Here is a 19,793-nt window from a genome sequence, read left to right as displayed (position 1 = left end):
TGACTTTACCGAAAAAACCTAAGAATATGAATCCTTAAAAAAATTCAAACGTAATATATTTTCTCGTAAATTTCGACGGATTTTAACTTGGTTTGCGTGGTTACACGGCAGGCATCACGTGACGATGTTTTTTTCTGTTTCCTCTGCTCGCGGTTTTCGTATTTTGCGCGGTGGCGCGCTTTTGCTGTTGCCACCAGCGATGTGACCGTGGCGTACCTGATAACCCACACTGTTTACCCGCATTATTGTACAGGGAAATTGAGTAGACATGTGTTCGTGCTTCTCCCTTGTTACGGGACTTTGTAGGATAAACGTTGAGATGTATAAGGGGCACGGGGTTGACCAATGAGGTCTGAATTGGTCTGTGATGAGATACTGACACGGGGTTGACGGCTATGACGAGTGGGTACAGCTTACGGCTGGGTTCGTCCCGGGGCTGATCGAGAAGCGACTCGCAGCGCCATCGAAAACCCCCTTTAGCAGACCACAAAGTACGAGGGACGTGCAATGTTCGATCCACACAATGCGAATTGTGACATCGTCACGGCGAGACACCGTTGTAGTTGTTTACTCTGCGCATATCAGATGCACGAAACAAATGAGAAGATTGGCTGATCTCAGACTAATTGAACGATTTTTAAACTGATAGATTTTTGAACTGATAGATTATTTTTACCTGATTGATTGCTTTTTTTTAACTGATTAATTGTTTTACTTGATTGTTTGAAACCGTTAGGGGGGATTGGGGGGGGACTATTTTCCCCTCAGGGCTCCCCTATCCAATGTGGCCGCCAGAATGGCGTCGGTTAGAAAAAAATGCGGGAACTGCGCGAGAAGGGGGGGGGCGGGGGCTGCCCTACCCAATATGGCGTCGGTTAAAAAATGCGGGAACGGCGAGAGGGGAAAGGGGCTCCCCTTACCCAATACGGCCGCCGGAATGGCGTCGGGTTAAAAAAAACGGGGGGGGGGGGGGCTATTTCCCCCTCGGGGCTACCCTACCTAATATGGCCGCCAAAATGGCGTCGGGTTAAAAAAAATTGCGGGAACTGCGCGAGAAAGGGGCGGGGGGCGCTGCCATTGACGGAGGGGAAAACGAATGCGGAGGTAGTGAACTCTGGGGGAAGGGGGGGGAAACATTTCAAATCGTAATATTTTTTTGTTTGTATTGCGGCTACCGACATACTTCGTTTGCGCGGTTACACGACAGGCACGCGAGACGATGTTTTAAATTTCCTTCTGACCACGGTTTTTGCATCTTGCGCGGCGTTTGCGGCGGCGTTGTCGCTTGCCGCGCTTTTGTATTTGTCGCCTCGGACGCCATTTTATCGAGAGCGGCTGTGTGGAAGCCGTCAACTTATTGGCAGCGGCTGTTCTTTGTTGTTCGGTGAACGCGTGCGCGTAAGATGTGTCGACTTTTTTTTTGCTCAACGCCTCGGGGATAACTTACTCTCGCCACTGTTGCGATTCGTTTCTTTTCCCGATGTGCCGTGTTTGTTCAGTTGCGTCCTCTCGTGTCGCTTGTAACCGATTGGTTATCTGCGAGGGAACGTTAAGGGGGGATGGTGGGCTTGCTGCAGCTTTAAACTGTTTCATTGTATTTATTTTACATATTACAAATGCTGACATTATAATCGATAAATAACGACGCCTAACGTATTTCGGGCCAATTTTGTAATAAAATGCTCGAGCAATTTACAACTTTATTGCGCTACAGTTGAGGCCTGCTGCTATGAAAAAAACCATTGCAATTATTATTTGCATGGCGTAATAAGTTACTGATTACGTTCAATGTTTTTAAATGTATATATTTTTCATTAAAATACAGAATGCTTCACGTTTTTGGTTAATGAAATGTATTGGATATTACAAAAAAATCACATTACATTTACCTTAGTTTAATTCAAGTGTATACATTATAAAATTATATATTAGTAAAGGGGCTTTTTTTTAAAACTACATTGCATATTGAAACATTACATTAGCTATCGTACGGTATATTTGCTTGTAACAGTGCCATGACATTACTGGCCACTAGGGTGGTAACGATGTATCGATTATATCGAGTTTTTAGTTCACCATGTATGAAGAAAATAGACAATGTCACCATATTTGCATTACTGTATATTGAAATATATTTTAATATACAACCCATCGGGCCCCACGGCCTTATGTGATTGCTTAAATTCAGCATTTGTTCAGTCTAAAGCAAATCTGGACCGGTTTCAATATTCAGTGTCTCACCAGTACAGGCTTGATTTAATTGATGCGGGTGAACTGGCAAATGTTTATAAGCCAGGACTTTGTTGAAGATATGGGTCCTGGTGTCGATATAACAAGCATGAGTGTCAAAAATATTATGGATGAGATTCAGAAATATAAAGTCAAATTAAAACTTTTGAGACTGCAGGAATTCAAAGTCTTGGTTCTTTCGGTAAAGTCACGTAGATAGAAAAAAAATTATAAATACAAATACATTGAAAATAAAAGCAAAACCACGACTTTTCGATCGCAACACAATTGGTCTTCAAGAGGCGGAGAGAAAAGAGGTTATTTTATTTTTTAAAGAGATTAGCAAACACGTAGTTTCTTGGTAATATAGCGTTTTTGCATGGGGAAACGTTGAGAATTGTAAGTACTAGTTCAAGAATCTCCCAATAGATTTCAAAATGTGGCTTCTCGGCAGTGACACTGCCACGACCATCTTTTGATAGTTACAGGACGGATTCCTCAATTCTAAATACAGTTTATGATTCTAATCAACGAATTAGTCTAATTATATCAATAAAGTAGTCGCATTAATTCTGAAAGCAAATTTGTTGGTGAGTATGTAAACATGTCTACAAATGCTTCCGCGTGAATTTGTACTCATGCCAACACGGTTATGTGTTTTCCCACAAGCTTGTATATTGATGCCTGGCTTCTGTGTGTGTGTGCGCGCGTGTGTGTGAACTACGAACAGGAACCGTATCATGTCCCTTGTCCAGGTGGCGACTCGCTCTCCGAGCAAGTCAACCGTACCTTCACAGGACCAGTCTCCATCTGCACGCAAAGGCGGGCGCACGCGTTCTAAGCTTCACGATGTAGATGTCTCTGCGAGGAAAGAAGAAGCAACAGGTGCCACATTTAATTTATCCAGCTTATAAGTGTGGTGGGGGAGGGCAGAGGGTATTGCATAAAAAAATCAACAGTAATTCTACGCATCCCTGCAATACACAGTAATCCGGAATTCGCCCAATTTCAGAAGATTAGCAGGATAAGCCTGGATAGTGTTTAGGTGGGGGACCACCATGCATATAACACCTCGTTATAGGCTTCTGCATAAGGCTACCATGAAGGCAGTGCGGAAAACATTGCAGAACACCATCCGCTATTATGTCTGTGCTCCCCTCCACCAACTCGCACTGACTGAGATGAAGTTCATTCAAGGTTGTCCATTGTGTCCGATGATGACCTTCCTCCTCAGCCTCTATTTATGGGATTTTGTATGACTGTAAAGTCCAATACTCGACCCACAGTGTCTGCTGCGGACAGAGCAGGTGAAGTCGCTGATTGCACACAGTGTTGGTGTACGGTGTTTTTTTCTGCAATATTTTGCTGTCTTTTCTTGGATTTTCTGTTTGCACTTAGTCACATACAGTATTCACTTTAAGATGTTTTTTGTTCATGTTTTTGTTTGTTGGGGTTGCACCCGATTCAAGAGCGGAATGGCTCACAGGGCTATACCTAATAAATGAACTTAAAATAATAAATGAACTTGAAGGTATGATTCTGGCTTCATGACTCTTAAGAAGCTTCCTTTTCCTTAGCTCACTTCGGTCCTCTGAGCTTCGACACTTCTTGCTGGAAGAGCTGGCACCAGATGCAGCGTTCTGCGTCAGTCCTTCAGCTGGGTAGGGTTCAGGCAGCCTTCAGTTGGTCCTTGTTAGTGCCTTTTTTGGCCCCCTTTAGAGTGGTGGTCTAAGTCCAGCTGGCAATACAGGACCTTACGTGGAAGACGTTCCTTTTGCATCCTGATGACGTGACCGAGAGAGTGAAAAGTGGATCGTTATTTGTCTGGAACCTCCCCTCCAGACCTGTTTGCCAAAGGAGACTCTACTAGGAGTACAAGACTTGAGGCAGCATAGCTCTGAGGGTTATTTGAACACAAACCCCACCACCACGATATGGTTACAATCCTGGGGTGGGGAGGTACAAGTATTGTCAAATAACCGCCAAGACCAACACAGCACAGAGAGTGAATTGACAAAAGGGCTATATATGTACAAGTGTGTATCCTTTATAGTGCAGTCATCTTGATTTCAGAATGTTGAGACTTCAGTCAACGATTTTAGACGATCACCATAGCTACCACCGATGTCTCAAATGCATCTTCCTTGCACAGCCTGAAAACTAGGGTCAAATGAAGGTAATTTCAAATTAATAAAACAAAATTGCACTATCGTTTTTGAAAATGCTACATGCCCTGTTACACTTGAAAATGTGCCTTAAGCTTAAGATTTGATCCCATTATTTTAGCAGTGCTGGTACATTGTGCTGACATCTAGAGCAGCCATTTAAATCAAATCATTGGCTAGATTATTGCACAGCTAAGGTGTACATTTTCTTTACTATTTGCTATGTTTCAGTTGGTAGTGAAATAAGGGAATTGTCAAATTAACACTACAATTGAAGATGACAAATGGTACAAGCACAATGGCAATACATTACCTTACATTCTCTTTTATCCATGCAATTACTACTGACCATATGTTACATAAAGTAAGCACTGTGATGAGGCTATAATGTATTCTTATCTCTCCAGAAAATATGGAGACACCAGATATTTTAACCAAGAAGAAAGGGCGACCAAGGAAGGATCAGTCTCTGCCCCAGCAGCCTAAGGTGAGGCCCAGGGTCTTTGAGCCTCCAGCCCCAAAGGACACATTTTCTTCAGGAAGAAGGAGCAGCAGCTGTTTTGGCCAGCAGCTTCCAGTGTGTTGCAATGGGCTGTCATTTGGTTTAACAAAGTAAGTTTAATCTTTGGCTTGATGAAAAGGTAATAGAATTCCACCGGTCACTACCACCTATCGACAAAAACAGTGTTGCATGCTCGGGCGTGCATGTATGTGTGGGAATACAGGTATCCAGGGTGGTGGACGCAATGGCGCACGTGTGCACCCAGTGCAGCTCCACCTTCGCCGACAAGGATCAACTGAAGGAGCACTTGGAGAGCCACGCAGACGGGAGGTTGGTCATGTCCCCCACATACGTCTATACCTCTCATAGTACTAGAGGCCTACATTCTGTCTGGGTTACACTGGTGTTAACCTTATATATTGAGTTTTTTTTTCTTTTTATATGATATCCTGATATTTGATAGTGTCCTGTAACTATAGTTTTGTTTACATGAACATCTTAACAAAAGCAGAATACTGGGTCTTGACTTAAAGCTTTCGTGACTGCAGGAATACATTCTATGGGTCTTTCCGTAAAGCCACGTAGATAGAAAAAATAATACAAATATCACGACGTTTCGATCGCAACACAAGCAATCGTCTTCAGGTGAGAGAAGACGATTGCTTGTGTTGCGATCGAAACGTCAAGATATTTTTATTATTTTTTCTATCTACGTGGCTTTACCGAAAGACCCATAGAATACAAAATACTGGGGTTTCCCCCCCCCCCCCATCCCCTACTCTCAGAATGAGGTCTTTAAAATATTGGTTCTCAAAACAAGAATTATATTAACATTCTAGTGCTGTGATAAAGTGTATATCGGGCTTCACCCCCTCATAAATTGCTTAGTACATTCATGGAGATGTTGATAATGCTTAACAATCACCTAGTTTCATTTTGGTCATTGCAATTGGCTTTTAATTCTAGTTAGACCTGTTACCTGCAAACATCCATCGTACTTTAAGAAAGGTCAAACATACATACATTACACAAAGCGCTATCTCACTGTATATGTTCTGTTATCAGGGTTAGGGCAGTGATTATCCCTTCTAAGATAATAGGTTTTTCCCCTTTTTTCTGGCAACAAAACAGGTGTTAAGATGTTAAAACACCAAACTGAAACCTTTTACAAGGAATCATGTCTGCATTAACCACAATACTTGTGGTCAGAATGCAAACAAAAAACATACTCTGAGAATATATGCATTGTCCTTGAAACTGATTGGTCCACACCAGACAGCTCTCTTTTGAGCCTCGGCTCAAACGGTGTTAGACCAGAGGACGCCAAAAGGCGTACAGCACAAAAACAATGTACTGTCAGAGTAATGAAAAGGACGCCTTTTGGTGTCCTCTGGTCTAACACCGTTTAAGACGAGGCTCAAAAGAAAGCTGTCTCTGGTGTGGACCAATCAGTTTCAAGGACAATGCATATATTATCAGTTTTTGTTTGCATTCTGACCACAAGCATTGTGGTTAATGCAGACATGATTCCTTGTAAAAGGTTTCAGTTTGGTGTTTTAACATCTTAACACCTATTCTTAGGTTTTTTCGGTAAAGTCACATAGGTAAAAAATTTGCATTAAAATTAATAAAAGTAAAATGAAATAAAAATCACGACGTTTCGGAGGCAACACAAGCTTCCGTCTTCAGGTGGAACCGTCACAACCACGACAGCTGTATCAAGTAAATGAGAGTTTACAAGAGCTACCACTCCGTATAGATAATGGTTGAAGAGGGAAAGGGCCAAGTACGGCACACTTTTTATTAATATGATAAGGTGAGGCTTAAGACTAAGAATAGACTGCATAACAAAAGACTGAGCCTTTGTTATGGAGAGCTGCGGTTTGTGACTATGACTAGCCTACATAACAAAAGTGTGAAAAAAATAAAAAACTAAACCTGGTAAAACAAAACTGGCTGTTTATCAATAACCTGTAATAGTTGTCTGTCAAATAAGATGGTCCAAATAAGTGTAGTTAAATCTTTTTTGCATGGTTAATCACATCTTTCCAATGATTATTCAGTTTGTAACCATCATCACGTTGCCGATCATTGCTACAACTCTGTGGGCTCTCATGAAATTGTCTTTTCCGAGACCAAGGTGCTCTGCAAACCTCCTGGCTACCATCAAAGGTTTGTACACGAAGCCATACAAATATACAAACACAGACATAATTTCAACCGTGATGATGGTTACAAACTGAGTAATCATTGGAAATATGTGATTAACCATGCAAAAAAGATTTAACTACACTTATTTGGACCATCTTATTTGACAGACAACTATTACAGGTTATTGATAGACAGCCAGTTTTGTTTTACCAGGTTTAGTTTTTTCTTTTTTTCACACTTTTGTTATGTAGGCTAGTCGTAGTCACAAACCGCACCTCTCCATAACAAAGGCTCAGTCTTTTGTTATGCAGTCTATTCTTAGTCTTAAGCCTCACCTTACTATATTAATAAAAAGTGTGCTGTACTTGGCCCTTCCCCTCTTCAACCATTATATATACGGAGTGGTAGCTCTTGTAATCTCTCATTTACTTGATACAGCTATCGTGGCTGTGACGGTTCCACCTGAAGACGGAAGCTTATGTTGCCTCCGAAACGTCGTGATTTTTATTTTATTTTACTTTTATTAATTTAAATTTTTTACCTACGTGACTTTACCGAAAAAACCTAAGAATATGAATCCTTGCAGTCACGAAAGCTTCAAATCTAGAATCTTAACACCTGTTTTGTTGCCAGAACAAAGGGGAAAACCCCTATTATCATATTTTGGTACTGGCAAAGGAGGTCCCATGATATCCTTTCTAAGTTGACGTGTTTCAATTTGTGCTAGTAAATAGCTACTAATGGAATATCCTGCATTTTATTAGCATGTCTTTACCTATAACTTGATAAGATTTTCTAAAAACAAGAAGGTATTGTTATTCTGTGTGTACCTTGAGAAGATTATGGCCGATGCAATTGCTCTTCTCTACCCTTCTGTAGTGAGCAGGCCCCCACCCTGGCATTGCTGAAGAAAGACGCCAACAGGAATGGTGGGAGTCCGACGAAGGGCCGCAGGGGCCGGTCTAAGGGTCGCACAGGCGCCATCCGCAAGCCAGCCTACTTTCTCTCCCTCAAGGAAACCATGGCACACGACACATTGGGTACTGTCGCCGACGGTTAGGCTGCACTTTCAATTGGGCCAGCATTAGAAATTACGTAATTAATAAAGCCGCATAGCAATGTTGCCCCCTACTATGAAAATACAGCAGACCACAATCATCTATAACACATTGCACCTTCATGATAGCCTTGTGCTTTAAGAATAGTGTGAATACCAAATATGCTTCTGATTTGACCTGATCTGAGATTTCATTAATAAGGGGTAAGCCGGAACACTGAGCCCACACCGCTGAGATCACAGATTGATCTTGCTTAAATGATCATGTATATGTGTACACATCCAACCCTTTTGGTTAAGGGTTTCCTCATGTCGTGCAGGTTATTCACCGTGCTGGTAAATACAGGTTGGTGAGAGTGAGGATCATCAATGTGGGAACATAAAAGTACGGTGCTATAGTGGGGGTTTTTCAGTCTTGTGCTGCCCACCACATATCGGCACAACCTATAACAACCCGAAACTGGATGTGTGGTGGTCATCTATTAAAGCACTACTCGGGCTCAATACTGCTTAGCTTCCAAGATCTGATGAGTCTGGATGCATTCCGGGTGATTTCACTCCTAATAATAGCTACGAATATGAAATCGCATGTTTTTGTGGTGTGGTTCAATATACAATTAGTCTTACATTTTGAGCCTAGATGTGAATATCTGAGTTATTTAATGTTGGTTTTCAATTGTCATTGTAGGTGATTCCAAAAATCTGGACTCGGCAAAATCCTCTGGAAGTGATACAGAGGACAGCAATCTCCCTCTGCCCAGTGAGACTATAATACATTATCACCGTCGTCTTATCACCAAACTGCATCAACGTTGCTTCCACGTATTGTCGTTTTGTACCGATACCATGTCACTTTGTATACACGTTATTATGTTGTTTGACTTGGTAAAAATGTATGGATCATTAAAGTAAGTGGGCTTGGGCAGGACAAGCCGCTAGACAATGACCGATAGCCAAGACTTAAAAATGGAGTGGCAGCTGAAACGGAAAATGCCTTAAGAGTAAGACCACCGAAGAGATGGTAGCAATGAAATCAGCCTCTATGCTACATTTTTGCATCACGAGACCATGAGGAATGGCCAATGGCTTGGGGGGACGACGGCCTTCATGGCAATGTTGATGAAGAGTCACATCCCAAAATATTGTTACATGCAATGCAGTCTCATTGGTTATGCTGTCTCGTTGACTATTGTCTCAGTCCCCATGTCATTTGCCGTTATTCATCGCCTTGTCTCGCATCCTTTCTCAATGCCCTCGCATCCCAGCGGCAGAAGACAGGAAGCGGCAGTCCTCGCATAGCTCAAGCGACGGTAAAGACAACGACGACTCGTACCGTACCCGTGGCAAGAGGAGCAAGGTGAAGGAGGCCACCCAGCAGCGCAAGAACCTCAAGACCCCCGAAACATACACACCTGGTGAGACTACACACATCTTCCCTGAACAACATTGGCTCTTCCTGTCTTTACTGCATGGTTGGGGAACCTTTTCCTTGCTGGGGACTGGTAGAATATTTACTTACCTTTGGCCCCCACATTATTTGACACTACTTTTGATCACGCTGGGACTGTATGCATTGACTATGTGCTCAGGACTACTTGAAAGGCAACCGGGAGACTGACCGTGGTAAATTAGCAACAGTGTTTCCAGGGAGAATATATTCCCTTGTTTTTCCTCATTAATGCAGTTAATATGCTGATAGTAAAGGATAATGATAGTTTTTTGGCGTAGGCCGCATGTTGCCATGGGGCGTGCAAAATGAGGTTGCAGGCCATAGGTTCCCCACTTCCTACTGTGTGTGACTTGTCCCCAAAGGTAGTAATGTCACGATTCATAAATGCGCTCACAAATACATGCATGAAATTGTCTGTGTAAGAGTTTAAGATGGCTTAAAATTGTACAGAAAAGACAATGCAAATAAGACAAAATAAGAATTGATTCTCGAATTGCACCGTGACCTAGAAATGTCACATGTCGTCCACCTGACGGATTCTAGAGTGTATAGTGCTATTGACCCAGCCCCATCACCTCTTGTGGTGAGGAGTGCCTGCCTCAATAGGCGCTTGCAAATATATCTTTACCCAACAGTCTGATTTGGTAAAGTGCGAATCTCATGTCTATACATGGGTGTGTGTGCACATGCAGGGAGCCAAGAGGAGCTGTGGAGTGTAGAGATTGCTGAGACTGGTCAGGTGTCGTGCCCCATCTGCCACGCTGCCATACGCAAGACAGTGGAGGGAATCAAGAAACATCGGCAGGAGTGCACAGAGGTGATGGATACCAGCATGAGTGGCACTACCTGCAGCCGTATGTTGTTCTTAATCATATAGCATCCAACATTAAGTCACAACCATTCCGTTTAAACCTAGTATAATTAAACCTTACAAATGGCATGTATTTATTCTCAATGCTGTCTTTAACCATGGCCTCTACGTTAACTCATTAGACTTAACCAAATTTCTCCTGCATTTTATGGCCATTTAGCTTTTGCAGGAAATCTTAACTGTAGTGTTTTCCCAAGCTATATTTCTCATGCTCACTGTTACCTAGATAGCCTTTGTGTACAATAACCCTTTCCCTGACCTTGGCTCTTTATCATTCACATTAACTATGGTACTCGTGATAGTCCTAATACAAGTCGCATATTAAGTGGCAAACCCTTTGAAAAACCTCTTTACTCTGGACGAAATGACGTGGTCATGCATGTTAGTGCACGAGTAACAAGGAAATGCTGTGCCACCATCAGGAGGGGCTCAAGTGCGAGCACTGCTCCAAGGAATTCAAGTCCTTGGCAGGAATCAAGTACCACCTGTTGGCTGAGCACAACCAGTGGGTGCGTACGAGGGTTCCTTTTTCCCTGCACTTCTACCACTACCCTCACCTCCCCTATTTCCCGCGTGTTAAGTGAAGTGTTGGGATCATTTGAATTGGCATTTGCCACACCACTGTTTCACTTACATAGTCTTTTTATGACAGTTTATTGCATTTCATCTTGTTGCTGTCACCACTTCTGTCTGCTTTTATGAACTGCTTTGTATTTTGTTTTACTTTTTAATCACTTAGCTCAGACTTGACCAAGGACCTACTAGCCTTGTCCCGTGACATACCTCAGCATTCTTAGATGTCCATCGCCTAGGTTCTTAACCCAGGTTCTCATTGGCATTGGCTGTGTGCTCTCAGCTAGTGCTGAAATCAACAGAGCTTAAAAAAGTGTACGCTTGGCATCGAGCCTCCAACATTTTGGAATCTCACCGTAATTCATACCCAGTATAATGCATTTATGACGATGATGATGCCATCTCATCTAACTGTGATCTTTGAATCGGCTCCATTAGAAAATGCTGTGCAAATTGTACGTTTATTTTTGTATTCAATTGAAGCAAAAATGGGTAGATGTGTTATTTCAGGAGTTAATAGTTGCAGCTTTACTTTGTCAACTATATGGACCGGGTTTACTCTGAAGGAGCTCTCTCAACATGTTGTCCCAGCTGAGGGTAAATCCTGGGGAGGTGCCGGACGAGCAGACTGACAGGGAACGACTGAGGCAGGTGATCAAGCGCATAGGCAAGATCAAGTGTCCAAAGCAGGTGAGAATTTTTGCAGTATGCAGTTCATGTAAAATGGTTTGCACGACATACTAAACTTTTTATTTTACCAGGTAAGGCCCACTGAGCTATATAGCTCTTTTTCAGAAGCAAAATGGCCACATGATAGCTCCACAAAGTGGCTTTTCATCACGCCAACTTTATAGTAGCCAAACACTAAACGCATTTTTCTAAATGTGCAGTAAAAAAACAGAGGACCCAGAGAAAAATCCACGCGACTACGGGGAGAAACATGCAAGCTCCAGATATACAGGCATCGTCAGGGTCGGGATCGAACCCACAACCTCCTGTATTCCAAGCGAGGTAGTTAACATCTCGCCACCACCTGTTAAAGCAGGAGTAGGAAATCTATGACCCACAGGCTGTATTCATTTTGGCTGCCCTGTGACCACATGTGTACCACTTCAAAACATCCAAATAACGTTATTTGTTACTGCAAGCATCTTCGGCGCACTAGTTGGGTATTAGAGAGGAATATTTTCTATCTGGAATTACTGTGTTTCTAGTTTTAGCCCACTCTGTCACCTGTAAATGTTATCTATCATAATTGTTCTACCTATTATTGGATAACACTAAGTTGTGCATTATTATTGTGTGGTTGCCCGCCAAAGGTATTTAAAAATCCTTATCAGCCCTTGGTAAACAAACGGTTCTGTACCCCTGTGTTCAATTGTGCATACTCAGAGAGTTACCTGCTCTTCTTCACATTCGCGTGTGTGCGCTGCGCAGGGCTGTACGGCATCATTTTTGAGCCTCATGGGGTATCAGTACCATGCGAAGCGCTGCGGCAAGAACACGGTGGAGCTGGAAGCTATGAATTACAAGTGCGTGCACTGCAGCCGAGAGTACCACTCCAAAGCGGGATACGACTACCACATCAAAGCCAAGCACAGCCCGGTCAGTACCACCTACACTTACAGCCTGCGTGGTAGAGACACTGGAAATAACTTGAATGAGTTGGCCAAAGTAAACGACGATCAACCAGGTCTCCCTTGTAAAACAATGATGTTCCCACAACCACTAAAAAAAAAATTGGGCTCGGGTTTAGCTTCCCACACACGGCAGGCTTTCCATGCCAAGCAATCTCTAGCTAGGCTTGTGGCCCACTTCTATAGGGCTGAGTAGCTCACATTTTAAATGGAGCTACACACTTTCTTGTGGACCACCTTCAGAAACGGATGTGACATCACTGAGTTAAGCATGCATAAAACATTTTTTTAACGATATGTAAATGCTTTCCTATGGTCATGAATGAGAGGGCAGGGTTTGAACCTATAAAGCCTCAGAGCTGTGAAACACAAGCAATGTATTATGCTAGAAAGTACCAACATTTGCCTGGCACACCTCAGAAATGCAGCAATAAGAATATAACAATATTAATGGGCTCCAACCTGGATGTTCAGTAAATGTTACTTCACTGCTTCTCATAGGCTGCCAACAAAGGAGGTATGGGGGGCGAAAACGACATGCGGGGCAGTGATGATGGCAATGAGGACAATGGTGATGGGATGCGGGCGGAGGGCAATCGTTTGCCCCGCAAGTCAGCAATGCGGGCGGTGCGCCAGATGCATGAGCTGGTGGTGAGCGAGATGGCACGCGATTGGCCCCTGCGCAAGATCAAGGACGACCTGGTCCCACACAGCAACCAGGCATGCACACCCACTTGCTTACTGCATCTCCTGTTGCCCTGTTCACTTTTGGATTCCCCGTTCACTCCCTTCCACTCGCTAACGTAGTCATTCGCTTGCGCATCTCTGCCCATTCTTTTTATTTCACTCGGCTTTCAGGCTGGTTGTAATAGGTTGTGTATGTGCCTATGTGTGCATGTGCTTCGTGTGCAGCTAAGGTACACGAAGCCCGGCCTGCCAAACTTCATACCGAAAATTCTGGAAAAGTGGCGTCGGGATGTGAAGAAGAAGGGCGAGGTCATATGTCCCAACCAGGTGAATAAAGCATCTTGGAAATTACCTTGCATGACACAAGTGTCTCTCATTAAGTGATAACTTGTGTCAGGGAAACTGAGTAAATCATGGATCCATATCTAAACCTAGAGCTGGCTCATTACTTTGACACAGGCATAAGTATGAGCTGCTTGACAATGCATTTGTTTTGTTTTGGTCAGGGTTGCTCATCAACATACACAAGTGTGTCTGGGCTGAGAGGACATTTGAGCAGCTGTGAGAAGGTTAGTTGGTATCAATATTGAACTGTGCCTCATTTTTTTGCACCAATTTGAATTATAATTGTCACACTCTTACATATGGAATTCATACACTTAGCACCTCTTACTGTGAATGTGTGCACAGCAGGCAAATGCACACATACACAACAGAAGAGAGATGGTGCAAACAGTGATAGTGCACCTTAAACTCTTCCTCTGTCTTCTTCAGGGAGAGCACATCACTGGCCAATACCAGTGCCTCATCTGTCAGAAGGAGCTGGGCTCGGAGAGTGGGGTCAAGTACCACATCACCAACACGCACAACATCGTACGTTGCCCTGCACACCCACATGGCCTGCCCATTCCACCGGTCTCTCACGCCTGTAGAGCAGGGTTCTCCCAACCACAGTCCACAGGCCAAATTCACCCTGCCAGCTCGTTTCATTTGGCCCGTGGTGTCACTCAAACTTTCTACTTAAAGCAGCTCTCTGTTTGCCATTGTGTTACCAATCTTGTCCATCGTCTTATCATTACTTCTATCAATGTCTTGCCTAAGCCCACTTTTGTTAACAATCAATAGTCTCTTTGATCTTTTAATTTGTTTGCCAAAGGCATGCGTTTCCTTTTCTGTCTCCGTATAATTCTCAGCATGGATCTCCATTCTTCTTTGTATGCTGTATATCTTTTGTTCATTGATCTTTGTTAGTCTATGTTTCTGATCCATATGTCGTGGCAGTTAATGTGCACCGATTGAAAACGTTATTCATGAGCCACATTGTTGCTATTCATGATCAAATTGAATTTCTCAAAACCACTCAATCTTGGTCTCACTCCATTCTTCATGATGGTTTTACATTGTTAGCTAAAGGAAAATGCAGTTAATGATTATATAACTAGAATGCTATAATGACGTGGCTGTTTGTAACTTTTAGCATTAAATAAGCTACAAACCTGTGTCAGACAGCCCTGGACACACAGCCTTGGTAAGTATCTACAAGAGAGCCTTTATTTGTGTTGTTTACCTTTAAGTAGATTCTGGGGTCCATATTGTGGGCATTCTTATTGCCCAGTAGTAACAGAAATGAGGGATCTTCTCACTCGTCCAACTGCCATGCCCCCACATCCTACTGTGTCTACACAGAACTGGTTCCTGGAGTCGAGCAGCAGCTCTGGGGGAAACTTGGGCACCAAGAGTAAGAAGAAGGGGGGGCCTGAACAGCAGCACAAAGTCATGCCAGATGCTAGTGCCACTGCCACACGAACCGGGTTACCCAAGCAAGGCCGGGGACGCCGCAAGGGTGGCTCCCTGTCCAAGCGAGGACGTGGGCGTCCACGACGCTCTGTCGATCCGGCTGGTAACAGTGCCACCACCACCACCACAAGCCTGGTAAAGCGAGGTCGAGGGAGACCCAAGCGCATTCCCAACAATGCGGAATCTGCAGCAGAAGAACACATTGATGGTGGCACCAAAGGGGAGGCGGTGAAAAGCAAGAAGGGGGGTCGCGGCAGGCCCAGAAGCACAACGGCCGCCACCAGCAACAAAACTGGAGGAACTGCAGGGAAGTTTGGAATGGAAGGAGGACCAAGAGAAGATGGAGTTGTCGAGGAGGAGGCGACTCTGGGAGAGGGTGTGGCCATGATGGATGAAGCTGCTATGGTGATGCTCGGAGGGTCTGGGGACGAAATAGTGGTCAGCACAGGTTTTGAGAGAGAAATTGGCGACAGAAAGGTGAGGGATAAGAATGAAAACATAGGGATGGCAATTGTGCAGCTGACACGGGTAGATGACGAAGAGATGGAGGAGGTGCATTTAGAAGTAGATGGCATCACGGGGATTGAGTGGCATAATCCATAAACGCTAAAAGGATGATAACATACCATGGGCCATATTTCAGTGATTTTTGTCACCAGTCTCATCCCACATGGTATTTCCACTCTGGATCAGATGTTGACAAATGCTCCAGCTTGTAATGGAGTAGCACAGCTACAATAAATGTGGCTGCAACCTAGAATCAGTCAATTCAAGTTGTAAATGCACAATATTTGTGACAAGTATTTTTAAACAAGAAAACTTAAGGCTGCAACATTTTAATACTATTTAAATGGTCAATTGTTGAGATTTATAATGAAGTTTTTTTGTGTTAGATCGTGTAAGTATAAATGTGTTGTAACTCTCCACCACCCGACACAGCCAGGAAGGTTTGTCACATAAACAACATGCCAATTAGTTACTACTTCAGCCCACCGGTGTGTTGGAGAGTAAATCTACAACATTTACAATTTGAGTATGACATTTCGCTGGTAATTACAGCCAGCATAATTTGGCAATTTTCCAGAATAGGGAAGCAATCCACCTGCTTTCCAGTCTCAATCGGCCGATCATGCTGGAAGTAATTACCAGGGAAACTCGATGTAATTTGCATATACTTTGCATGGATTTATTTACCTGGTCATGTGGCAAAATGCATTAAACGTCGTAAAATATTGTCAGTATAACTTGCTTATTTGAATAAATAAGTGATTGGAATATTTGTTGCAGCCTTAAACTGAAGTCAATGCTAAATAACTCTAGCATAACTTCTTAAAAGCATGAAATTGCCCTTTTAGCGACCTATCTCAAGCTCCACTTGGTATGGTTGTGTAACCCACATGTCCATTCGTGATTCTTATAATCATTTAAAAGATATGCGTTATCCTGGGTATGTATATTTCTAATTGCTGCCTTGGCCATATAGAAGCAAGTCTACATATCTGATGTGCTTTGCAAAACACTGCACGATAAATTTAATATGAATAAATTATAACCATGATCTGAATACACTATTTGTAAATGACAATACAGGGTTCACTTCATAGTTGATTATGGTAAAATAACGCACTGCAGAAACTGAAATTGAACCATTGACTACATGCAAACTTGCAGTGGCACGCATGCTAACCACTAGGCCACCAAGTATATTGTGTGCAGTGCATTCAGCCATGTCGCATTTGGAATGCGACATTTGGCAATGATGGTTAACAGCATGAAAATTGTATCTTTTAGAATGTTTTATGAAAGCGTTTAAAAATACTTAGGAAGTGGTACAGTTAATGTTTTTTTAACAGCTTACCATGTAAATGAGAGAAAATAACATGACATTTTTTCTGTTTATTACCTTAAGTGCACAAGCTCCATTTGCTAGTGGTGGTTAGATTATAGATTTGCATAAATATGGTTAGATTTTTTTTTATATTTACAGGACAAGTCACATTTAAAGCTACAATCATTTTGGGAGTTACTTGAGGCCAGAAGTAGCTTATAAAATGTTACTGTGTTGATGTTTTATATAACAGGTTTGCTTTTTCTATAATTAATGTCTAATGTCTCGCATCTACAAACGATATAACTATCTTCATGTGGAACCTCTTTATGTTTGAGATATCAGACTTATCTCCACATTGTCATTAGCAGTGCCACATTATTCGGATAGTGCTTACATAAATCTCTACTGGATTACCATTATTCTTCAAGACCTCGCTGGTAAAAAATATTGATTTGAAGTATTGTATTCTGATTTCAAGTTGTTTTAATCTGTCTTTGCATAATTAGTACTAATAGCTTGGCTTTTTTGAGAATCTAGAAATATTATTTCGGTCATGATCAATATTGTGGGCTGAGCAACTTCTCAAAAGCGCTTTGGCTTTCGAGAAATTTCTTAAAATGTTGATAATAGGTGTGAAGATGTTAAAACACCAAACTGAAACCTTTTACAAGGAACCATGTCTGCATTAACCACAATGCTTGTGGTCAGAATGCAAAAAAAACATACTCTGATAATATATACATTGTCCTTGAAACTGATTGGTCAATTGTCTTTGGGCTGTACGCCTTTTGGCGTCCTCTGATCTAACACCGTTTGAGACGAGGCTCAAAATAAAGCTGTCTCTGGTGTGGACCAATTAGTTTCAAGGACAATGCATATATTATCAGTGTTTTTTGTTTGCATTCTGACCACAGCACTGGTTAATGCAGACATGATTCCTTGTAAAAGGTTTCAGTTTGGTGTTTTAACATCTTAACACCTGTTTTGTTGCCAGAAAAAAGGGGAAAACCCTATTATATTTTGGTACTGGCAAAGGAGGTCCCTTGATTCTAAAATGTTGTTGCACTGTCTCTTTTCTTAATTTTATTCTTAAGCCCACTTAGCTTTGTTTCTTAAGCGTTCATAACTTTAATATTGAGCGCTGCAATGATTACATTTTTCCCACGTCATCTGATTTGTGTTACCCAAATGTCACTTCACGAATATATGTTTTAAAAGGCGTCACAGTATTTTATAAAAAAAAAAATCCTCATATTTTGGTCACTGCGACAGTGATCTAAGTATCTAGTTTGACACGTTAACCATGAGGCAGATATTTAATTGAAAATTGTAATATTTTTTTTGGCGGCTTCCTGAATTATTGCTGCTGTTACAAATACGTCTATCCGTTATTTTACCGATTTTGGTAGGACACGTTTCAAGATTTTTTTCGATAAGTCATTACAATAGTGATTCAGAATTATTGGGGGTAACTGGTTGATGGTTAAGTGTTATTACAGGTGGCTGCTCATTGAACATCCCTTAAATGATTATAGGAAAACCTCGCCGAACACGGTTTTATCCAACCCGTGTTTCGGCTATGCAGTTTACTTAATGAGGTCTGTGTTTCGGAGTTATATTTCGGCTATACGTGGTTTGACTGTTAAGATTGTTGCTAAGATGTAGTATAGGCTTGCAAGAGGTGAAAGTGCTGCATCTGTTGGAAGATCCTCTGGTGTAAAGGAATTTAAATGAATGTGTGATAATATAACCGTACTCACGCAAAACGCAAATGTTCACATAGCCACATGCATCTAGCCGTCCACTCGAAGATGTGAGTCATACAGACACCTAGATGGCGAATCATTAATATTCAAGTGACAGTACGAGGGGCGAGCGTTGGGCGTGAGTGCCGCGGTGTGGTAAGAGTAATGGAGACGAGGGTTTTGTGTTGCGGTAAAATCGAAAGAATGCACACGCAAGAAATGGAGAGCGACTTATAACAATAACAGGCAGAAATTTAGAATTTGTTAAACAAAGAGGGAGGGGTGATAATTTTGGACCCAGGAACGCAACCCTGTTTCCCATAATATATTTTATTTGTCGAACCCGGTTTTGCCCCATCACTGCGTTTTCTATTACCGTAACCCCCGCGCCCGACGATTTTTTTCCTGTTCCTATTGATCAGGATGACCTGAAGAAGCATTCATTAGTCATTCATTACGAATACCTGCTGTTTAATGAGTTGGCAGGTAATGTGTTGTGAAATGTATCGTGGGTGCTCCCACTTTATTCAAAACGTTTTTGCCAGCGTGGAAGAAGAGTAGAGCAAAATACTCTTCGAGTGGCATTTTAGAGCTCCCTTTAGTGGAGGCCCTTCCACCATCGTTGGAGTGAGCAATTAATCACAGAGCTGCACCTTGACAGTTATATTTATCCCTTAAGTGGTCTTAACGAATAATCGCTTCGTGTTATTTTACCAATAGGTCATATGAAGTAATTCATTTGTCCAGTGACTAGGGCCTGTTCACGGTGATGTCAACAACTCGCTTGTGTTGCCTGCTTAGAATTGTTTCGCTAGTTTTAACGTCGGGGAGACGAGTTGTCATGTTGGGGTGAATCAGAGCGCCGTAGATCCCATCAAAGGTATCAGATCGTCACTTTGGTTGTTGACCTCTTGTGAGTGAGTTATCTGCAACTCGCTGAAGTTAAACTTCGAGTTAATTCAATAAAACATGATACAGCAACGCTTGTCTCCGAGTGGCATATTTATATTCACAATAATCATGCTCATACCTGTCAACCCATACTGTTTACACGCAACGAAAATGAGTTTTGAGGTCCATACGGCGTACAGCTGTTTC

The 19,793-nt window shown here is 42.3% G+C and overlaps 1 protein-coding gene across 3 annotated transcripts; it reads left to right on the top strand.

Moving 5' to 3' along the window:
* The first annotated feature begins 1,028 nt into the window (after positions 1–1,028).
* LOC144940671 (uncharacterized) lies at positions 1,029–19,676 on the top strand. 3 transcript variants are annotated; one of them, XM_078866962.1, is made up of 16 exons: positions 1,029–1,104; positions 2,960–3,114; positions 4,802–4,881; positions 5,120–5,226; positions 7,927–8,087; positions 8,793–8,864; positions 9,370–9,519; positions 10,247–10,371; positions 10,848–10,934; positions 11,590–11,688; positions 12,436–12,603; positions 13,137–13,355; positions 13,548–13,649; positions 13,829–13,891; positions 14,097–14,195; positions 15,009–19,676. In XM_078866962.1, exons 1-16 carry the CDS (start codon positions 1,097–1,099, stop codon positions 15,720–15,722), a joined length of 2,409 nt encoding a protein of 802 aa, XP_078723088.1. In that variant the 5' UTR covers positions 1,029–1,096; the 3' UTR covers positions 15,723–19,676. The 3 variants fall into 3 exon arrangements, with proteins under 3 accessions (XP_078723088.1, XP_078723089.1, XP_078723090.1); XM_078866963.1 differs by lacking the exon at positions 8,793–8,864; XM_078866964.1 differs by lacking the exon at positions 14,097–14,195.
* The last annotated feature ends 117 nt before the right edge of the window (positions 19,677–19,793 follow it).

Source organism: Lampetra fluviatilis, chromosome 23 (assembly GCF_964198595.1).
Source record: "Lampetra fluviatilis chromosome 23, kcLamFluv1.1, whole genome shotgun sequence".
NCBI lineage: Eukaryota > Metazoa > Chordata > Hyperoartia > Petromyzontiformes > Petromyzontidae > Lampetra > Lampetra fluviatilis.
This window is presented reverse-complemented; position numbering and strand designations above follow the sequence as displayed.

Excerpts from the sequence above, each read along its gene's own strand:
- LOC144940671 (XM_078866962.1), top strand. Across the intron at positions 3,115-4,801 it reads GAGGAAAGAAGAAGCAACAG|AAAATATGGAGACACCAGAT; the intron begins GTGCCACATTTA and ends TTATCTCTCCAG. Across the intron at positions 11,689-12,435 it reads AGATCAAGTGTCCAAAGCAG|GGCTGTACGGCATCATTTTT; the intron begins GTGAGAATTTTT and ends TGCGCTGCGCAG.